Source organism: Poecilia latipinna, unplaced genomic scaffold (genome assembly GCF_001443285.1).
Source record: "Poecilia latipinna isolate Pla-1442-1.1 unplaced genomic scaffold, P_latipinna-1.0 Scaffold1429, whole genome shotgun sequence".
NCBI classification, from domain to species: domain Eukaryota; kingdom Metazoa; phylum Chordata; class Actinopteri; order Cyprinodontiformes; family Poeciliidae; genus Poecilia; species Poecilia latipinna.
Window position 1 is genome coordinate 135,751 of NW_015114045.1, and position 8,185 is coordinate 143,935.

At 39.7% G+C, this 8,185-nt stretch overlaps 2 protein-coding genes across 3 annotated transcripts in view; both read right to left on the minus strand.

Moving 5' to 3' along the window:
* Positions 1–3,277, minus strand: part of b3gntl1 (UDP-GlcNAc:betaGal beta-1,3-N-acetylglucosaminyltransferase-like 1) — a 25,055-nt gene extending 21,778 nt beyond the window's left edge. The window contains exons 1-5 of the mRNA XM_015057025.1: positions 3,188–3,277; positions 3,003–3,119; positions 1,332–2,931; positions 1,007–1,123; positions 816–915 (exon numbers count right to left, since the gene is read on the minus strand). Coding sequence (XP_014912511.1) covers positions 816–915; positions 1,007–1,123; positions 1,332–1,445 — 331 coding nt within the window. The 5' untranslated portion in view covers positions 1,446–2,931; positions 3,003–3,119; positions 3,188–3,277. The remainder of the gene's footprint in view (positions 1–815; positions 916–1,006; positions 1,124–1,331; positions 2,932–3,002; positions 3,120–3,187) is intronic.
* Positions 3,278–4,704: 1,427 nt separating this feature from the next.
* Positions 4,705–8,185, minus strand: part of epn3b (epsin 3b) — a 26,305-nt gene continuing 22,824 nt past the window's right edge. For both annotated transcript variants that reach the window (XM_015057024.1, XM_015057023.1), the window contains exons 11-12: positions 7,370–7,663; positions 4,705–7,281 (exon numbers count right to left, since the gene is read on the minus strand). In XM_015057024.1, the coding sequence (XP_014912510.1) occupies positions 6,989–7,281; positions 7,370–7,663 (587 nt within the window). In that variant the 3' untranslated portion in view covers positions 4,705–6,988. The remainder of the gene's footprint in view (positions 7,282–7,369; positions 7,664–8,185) is intronic.

Consider the following 8,185-nt stretch of genomic DNA (forward strand, 5'->3'; position numbering starts at 1 on the left):
AAAGAAAAAAAAAAAAAAAATTTTTTTTTTTTAAAAAAAAAAAAAAAAAAAAGAAACTTAAATTGCAAAAAAAAAAAAAAAAGAAAGAAAGAAAGAAAAAAATGGTCAATAGAATACAAAGCAAAATTATTCATTCACAAATTTAAATAAAAAGTGATCTTCTCATTTTAGTGACGTTAATGAAAATAATGTCAACAGTTCTGGAGTGATTCAGATATATTTCTCAGAGCACTGATTGGTTGAAAAAGTGCTTCACTGCAAAAACACAAAATCTTACCATGTATTTTTTTCTCTAATGGAAAGATCCTAGTACACCTGAAATAAGACAAAACTAACTTAAAGATAACATCTCAGCAAGGAACAGGAGCTTGTTTTAAGTCAATAATTCCTTAGTATTGATGAAAAATTATTTATTATAGTCACAGATTATTTTACTTATAACATGGGAAAAATGTCTTGTTATAAATTAAATAATCTGCCAATGGAACTAGAACTTTTTATTCAAGATTAAGGAGTTATTGCCTTAAAACAAGCTCCTATTTCTTGCTGAAAAGTCACTTTTTAGTTAATTTTGTCTCATTTAAAGTGTACCAAGATATCGCTAAACGCCAGAAACCCTAGCCCGCTTCAGAGAAGAACAGGTTAGGTTTCCAGCATCAGTTACTATGGTAACAGACCTAGATGAGATGCCAACCAGCTGGTATGGTAGTGAAAATTCAAAACTGAACCTGAAGGCAGCTCTAAGCCATTTATCCTGTAAAACAGTGAGTCTATGCTCTAGCTCAAACACACAATCGATGGGTAGTTAAGCTGACCTCCTCTGGGTTGGGAAGAACTGTGACCTGAGATCACCACTGAGATTCCCCGATCCTCCATCCTCTCCCTCCAGCCCTCCAACACTTTCCTGGAGTCATCCTGAGCAACATGCGCAGGGATAAATAATATGTCACCGGCTTCACATTACAACTTCAGAGGCACAAACATGCAAATGAACAAACCACCATACCGTGCTTGCATCATCAAACACGGAGAGCTCCATGGAGCCGGTGAAGTCTTGGTGCACTATGGCCTGCAGACACTCCTCCAGCCAACATGATGCGTTGTGCACCGGCATGATGATGCTCTGCAGGAGAGAGGAAATGGAGAAAGTTCTGACTTAGTGCAAATGAAATAGGAGGGAAATTACAGGGTGTCTGTAATTTCCCTCCTGCTATAGAGTGTTAAGTGAGTGTTTGTAAATGTTAGTTTTTAGAAAACTGTTTTACACAATATCACAAAACGGGCTAAAAAAAAATGCTTTTTCAATTATTTTAATGGTGTCCATCACCCACCACATCCGCCGTCTTCCTCCTCTCCGCCTCTGTCTGCTCTCCTCCTCCGCTTTCTCTCACTTCTCCTCCCTCTTCCTCCGCCGTCCGGAGCCGCTTTGCGGGATTCGGCTCCATCCCTAACCCCCCGCCCCGCTGCTACAAGCCCCCACTATCAGCGCCCCTTTCAGTGGTCGCCTAGCTTCACCTTAGCTGCTCGAATCTGACATTAAATAACATCCTACATACGGTCGAGGAGTGAGCCATGAGGCTAACACGTGAATAATACTGTCATTAAGCTGTAACTTTGTAACAGCTAGCAATGTTAATTGTATTTATACCAGAAAACGGCACTAATAAAATCTGCTCTGATAGTTTTAGTGATAGTTATTGGGACATTTTTCAACGCGGAAAGCTTCAAGTTGAACTGAGCAGTGTGAAACGTTGCAACTTCCGCATACAGTGAATCCAGGACGCTGATTGGCTGTTACAAAACACGGACGGACACTGGATTGGTTCTTTTCGCTGCCAGTTTTCTGAAAGGGTGATGTTTATGTTACCGTTCTAACTTTTCCTTTGAATAAAGATTTCTGCATTGAGGCCGTTTTTATTACAGATATTTTAAAGTTTCTTTCATTAAACCCTGCTTTAAACCATGTACTAAAATAAAGACTATGTTTTAATATCAAGAGGATGGATGGAGTTATTGGACTTTGGGAATTGTGTCTTTTATACATAGATATATTTTTATATTCAGTTTTATTTCTAATAGATACATAAATAAGTTTAAAAAATGGCTATCATCGAATGCAGTTGTATTTAAACAGTGGGGATTCTTATCAATTATTATTATTCTTAATGTGAGCAGTAAAATTATGTTAAAATTAGGGTTTAAGATTTAGATGAGAGTTTTTGATGAGTTGTGTAAAACCTTTAATCTGTTTATATAAATACAAAGTTATATATTTATAAAATATATTATCAGTATAAAATCAAATATATCAAAACACACTTTAAATATATAGAAGTTAGTTGTACTTGTCTTCAGATTTTAATTACATTTTTGTTCCTCCTTCATAAGGATAAAAACAATAATGAAAAGCTTATATCTGCTGCAGAAGAGGAATATTTAATGTTTACATAGGGGCTGCACTCTGGAGCAGTGGTAACCAATAACCACATAATCCTATTCTTACGTGGAGCTGCAGGTTGCAGCTGAGAACCAAAGCTGGACAGATATTGAGTAAATGCCGTAGTTTATTTTCCCAGCAGGCTAATCGTTCCCACATTGCAGCAGCAGCAGCGCCTTCCTCGGGCCTACGGTAGCTTTAATTTATCAGTCTGAAAGCTTCTTGAATTGGATGACCTCCCCACCGCAGGCCAGAAACAACAGCTCCGAGGGGGCGATGATGATTAGTTAAAACCAGAAGATGTTTGGCACTTTTCTGCAGATGCATTGGCAGATCAGGACAAGTCTAACAGAGCGGTAAGAGGCTGTTTAGTTTTCTGCATTTGTGCCAAAGTGTGAAGCCGTTATTTCTGTCAACTTTGCTGCAAACAAAATTTCACTCACCGAGTTGTTAACTTCTGAAACATGAGACTTGCAGTGTGTACTACACCGGTGCTACGAAGCAAACCAGTTATTAATTTCTGACAAATAGAGATGGATAGCTGCAGACAGTCACACATAATTACCTTTTATACGATTATATTACTCAGATGTTTCCATTGTAGAAGTTCAGCCTGAGGTTACTGCTGATGTGGAACTTTTTGTTCTGCAGGTTCACATCGTCTCTTATCCTTCTGCGGAAACTTTTGCAATAGAAAATAGTTTTTACTCCCCTACAAAAAAAAAAAAAACTGTTCCCACAATAACTCACCACTGCCTGTTTATGCTCCCCCTCCTCCACAAAATCAACACCACATGGCAAATGTTGCATATCAAATGTTCGCAGCAGTTGATTTACTGTATCTGGAGGTGGAGGCTGCAGCTGCTTAGGTCGGTGATCAGACGGCACATGACTGGATCTGGGCACGAACGGCAGCCTTCAAAATCAAACGGAACGGTTGAGTGCGTCTCTTACTGTCGACATCACTGAATTTCCTTTTTTTTTTTTCCTTGTCTTCAGTCTACTTTAAAAAGTTTCTTTTTGACAGTGTGCAAGATGAATCATCTTGGACAGGTTGCCAGTCCATCACAGGGCAACACACTGACAGGACAAGTGCGTTGGGACTGTGGAAAAATGCTAATTTCAATGCAAGAAAAACCAGGGCCAGAATTCATATATAGGATATTTTTTTGCTGCAAAGGCAGCACTGTTAACCACAGCTCAATTGATGATTATTTCTTAGAAAAATATTTTGCGACCTAGAGCTTATTGACGTGTGATCCCTGTTAATCTCATCCTCAGACATTAAAAGTTGCCACTCTTTGACAAGCAGTGAGGTGCATATTGAGTATTTTGAGTAAGATTATTATTTATCAGTAAGCAGCTGGTTTTAAAAAAACGTGGCTCTGTGTCCAAACAGTTGCATAGTAAAGATGTGCTGCCATCTAGTGGTTATTTAGGACTTACAACTTAAGCCTTATTTTTGATTAATTTGCAGGACAAAGAGCATTCAAAGCTTCTTCATCATCGGGCTAAATTTTACTGATTGGTTACATATAAAAAAAGCTATTACTGTACAGGGTTGTGTCTATGAAACTTTTAGAATGATGTTTCTCATAGAAAACCGTGCATAGACACTTTCAGTTTCTATTCCCTTTCTGCAGCTAAGCGTGTCCTTCCTGCAGGGTCGCAGTTCAACTTCCTTTCATCGTTTATGATAAGATGGTTGAGAGTAATCCAGCTGTTGCAAATTTTCATTTTTAGGTTGATTATACAGTGATACTTATCACTCAAATGCTAAGTATCATAAACATATGTTTTATGTTTTTTAAGAATTGAAAACAATGCGTTTTTTAGGGGAATTGGAGTAAACGGGGGCTACTACACACGATGCGTCAGACTTTTCGGATTTTTTTGGTTGAGAAAAGTGTTGAAAACAGGAAAAAGTGTCCCTTCCACTTCACCAACTCTGTTGTCCAAACACATAAAAATCCTAACAAAATACTTTGAAGTTTGCGTGCATGTGAAAATCCAAAACAGAAATTGTGGCCTATGAATTTGTCTCTAAGGCAAATGTACCAGTCAGCTCAAAAAAAGTTTCTCACTGATTAAATCATGGCATTTTAAAACTCTTATTTTTCTTCATAGAAAATCGTCTTTGTCGTGTTGGAGCTTTCGGTGCTTTAAGTCTTTTCTGCAGCTGCGGATTTGGAAGGGTTATCCACTTTCACAGTTGTAACAAGAGAAAGAATGACTCACAAATAAATGAAAACATCTGAAACTATAAATGCAAACACTAGCTGTTTATTGGTATAATATTTCATAATACAGCAATATATTTTTCAGTAGATACATATGTACCAAGCCTGTATGTGTTTATAGGCAGGCGTTACACATTCAAGTCCAGGTTCAGTGCAGTGATAAATTGTCTCATCGTGTGATTTTTCTCTGATCCTCTTATTGTCAAACTGCCAGTGTGCCAAGATCTTCACATCTGTTATCAGTTCTTTTACGCTTTTACCTACTTTCTCATCAGGCATTTCATCTGAAGTAAGGTATATGATCTGACTGTAATTTGATTTCTGTAGTTAAGTTCCATCAATTTCATTAGCTTCGGTTGAATCCCATTACAGGAGTGACAGTTTCTTCCAGAAGTCCTCTACAGCGGCTTCAAGGGAGTGAAGTTTGGGCAATCAGTGGAAACAGGCACGGATACAATCAGAGATTTAAGTAGGTCCACAGTTAGGTAGCAAAATCAATCGTACGCTGGCTTACCTCAGGTCCAGAAGGGACCATTTGCTTTCAAATGACATGAGACAGAGTTAACTTAGAACAAGATGCTGAGGAAAGTTCAGGATATTAAAGGTAATGGCGATTTTACAATGCCGTGAAAAAGTATTTGCACCCTCACAAAACTGATCTATTTTTGCATCTTTGTCACTCCTAAATATTTAGGATCATTACATTATTTTTAGACACAGAGAAAAGAAACTATAGAGAGCAGACCTCATTTATTAAGGAAGAAAGCTACCCAAGCCAAAAGATATAATTGCAACCTATGTTAAATCTCAATGGGATAAATCACTTATTTTTGGTTTAACACCAGAGCCTGATTAATGCCAGATCTGAAGAGTTGAATTTATCAAGAAACTGAAAAAACCGAACCTCTCTAACAACATGAGATAAAGTGGCATCCCATCACACCTTGATGGGTTGCTAATCAAACATGGTGGCAGTGCAATGGTCTGGGGTGGTCCAATGGTCCATGACTAATGCAACTATGAATTCAAATTTATCGTCAAATTCAACAATTAAATGGCGCTAAATTTCCACTTACCCATGATGGAAGCAGCAAAGCTAACCAGCTAGCAAGAGTATATTAGCAGCTAGTTAATAGCAGCCTCAACCGTCTCGGGTCACAGACCACAATGGAGACGCCTGATAAAAAAGTCCTGAAAACAAAACAAAGACATAAAAAACGTGCAATAATTTAAGACCTGCAATTTACATATTTAAGGCCAACTTACATTTTCAAAACAAATTTAAGATATTTTAAGGCCTTAATTTTAGATCGATGCATCAACTTAAGATTTTTTAAGGATGTGCAGACACCCTGTGTTGAGATGCTGAAGGACGACTTTAAGCAGACATCCAATTGTTACTAAATTAAACAATTCTGCGAAGAAGAGTGGGGCAAAATTCCTCCAGGTAATGAAAAAGGCTCACAACCAGCAATCAATAAGTTTCTAGTTGCTTCCTCCTGACTGCTGCCAGTGAATCAGTTTAGGAAGCCATTACTTTTTCAAATTTGAATACTGTGTTTTATATTTGCAGTTTATCTTGAGGCGTTACTAAAATGTTAGTGATCAAAACATTTTAGGTACGACAAAAAAGCAAAAGGTGAAGAGATCTATAATGAAGGCAAGTACTTTTTCACAACATTGTATGTCGTAATCTAAAGGAAGGAGAGTCCATGAGTTCAATTTGTGCTCTGTGCTTTCTGATATCTCACAGTTTGGGGCCTCCTCCACTAACGGAAAGCTTAACATACTGATCAAATCATCAGATTAAAAAGTACATCATCTCCGGTTCTCAGAAGAACATCGTCGCTTGCAGGCTTGTGAGTAAAACGCATTCATGCTTTTGTCGGTGAAGCAGCAGCAAAGATCCCAGTGACGCTTGGGGGACAATCAGAGAGTGTTGCTTCATGAAACGGAGCGGTCTGGCGGTGCGGTCAGAGGGGGGCGGGGCTTGGAGCGTCAAAGTTGATGAGAGGACACACACACAAAAAAAAAAAAAAGACCAGACTTTTCAGATACAGTCCGTCAGTTTGTTGTTGTGTTTGTGTTTATGCATCCTGAGGCACGCTTGAGTGCATGAAAGAGTGAGTTTAGGTTTTATAGCAGCTGACGTGTCTTTAGACAGACACGGATTCACCGTATGGATCTGTTACATCCACTGAAAGTTAATGACATCAGACCACAAATCAGTTCACACTCTTTTACAACAGGTTTACCGCAGCTGGCGTACATCGTTCCCTCAAGAGTCCACGGGTTGTGTGCCGCAGCGGCCTCAAAGGAAAGGGTTGTGGCTGTGCGTTTGCGTCTGAACGCGAGGTGCCGGTCGAGGAGAGAGAGGCAGCAGCGGCTGGGGGAGGTTAGAGGGCAGGTCCAGGAGCCCAGAGGGAGGCTGTGTGAGGGAGGAGGGGAGGACGGGGGGCTGGTGGAGCAGAGGGAGGGGCAGCGACGGGCTGTAGGGCAGCATGTGAGGGGGCAGCGGAGACGTGGACGAGGGTCGCATCTGGTTGAGGGTGAGCCGCGGCTGGTCGCAGTGGAAGGGGTTGTTGGGAGACGGTGCACTCAGACCTGAGAGGGCAGATTTTGGTAAAAGTGAACATAGAATTCTCTACGTGCCAGCAGTGACTGGGTGAATAACGGAGAATCAGCGTAATACCTGACAGGAAGGGGTTATTCTGCATCTTCGTAGGGGGTTTCGGGGGAATCAGAGTCTCCAGATTCACCAGCGAGGCCCCTGTGGGTCCGAGGAAGGCCTCCGGAGTCCGGCACACACGAACGGGCGGGGCGCTGAGAGGCGGCGCCAAACGGGAGAGGTCAAACATCTCCGGGCTGGCCGACTTGCGACCGTTCATCTGGTGTTTCGCTGGTGGGTCCGGTTTAAACGGATCCGAGTTGGAGTCTAGTTCAGGAAAGAGTTCAGACTCGTTTCTATCTGCAAACATCTCCGCATCTGGGAACGGAGCACAAAGGAGCTTTTTAAAATGACTTTTTGCTGAAATACAATGCTTTAGTGAAGAAAGTTGATTAAGAAAACGATCAAAAACGGAAGAAAGAAAACTTTAACAGAAAAATCCTCATAATGTATTTTTCATAAATGTTTTGGGTTTGTACGGGTTAATGGTGAATGGGTATTCATAGTCTTTTAACTTATTTTTTTGCACTTTTCCATGCTACAGTCACAAAATTTTAAGTATCTTATTGGGGCTGCTCACATATTAAAGTTATTTAAAAAAAAAGACTGAGTAAACAAACACTTTAGATCGCCAATCTTTACAAACCAAAGAGTCATTTTTGCCCTCAGTCTGGTTACATAAAACTACTTTAGAGCCGAAAATATTACATAACCTTTTTGTGAAAACCCAACACAACTTTCAATGACTCTCTACTACAGTAAAGTTGTCATAATTTTTAAAGAACAGTCATTTTATTTCTGATCTTAAAAAAAGGAAAAAATAAAACATTGACAGAAACA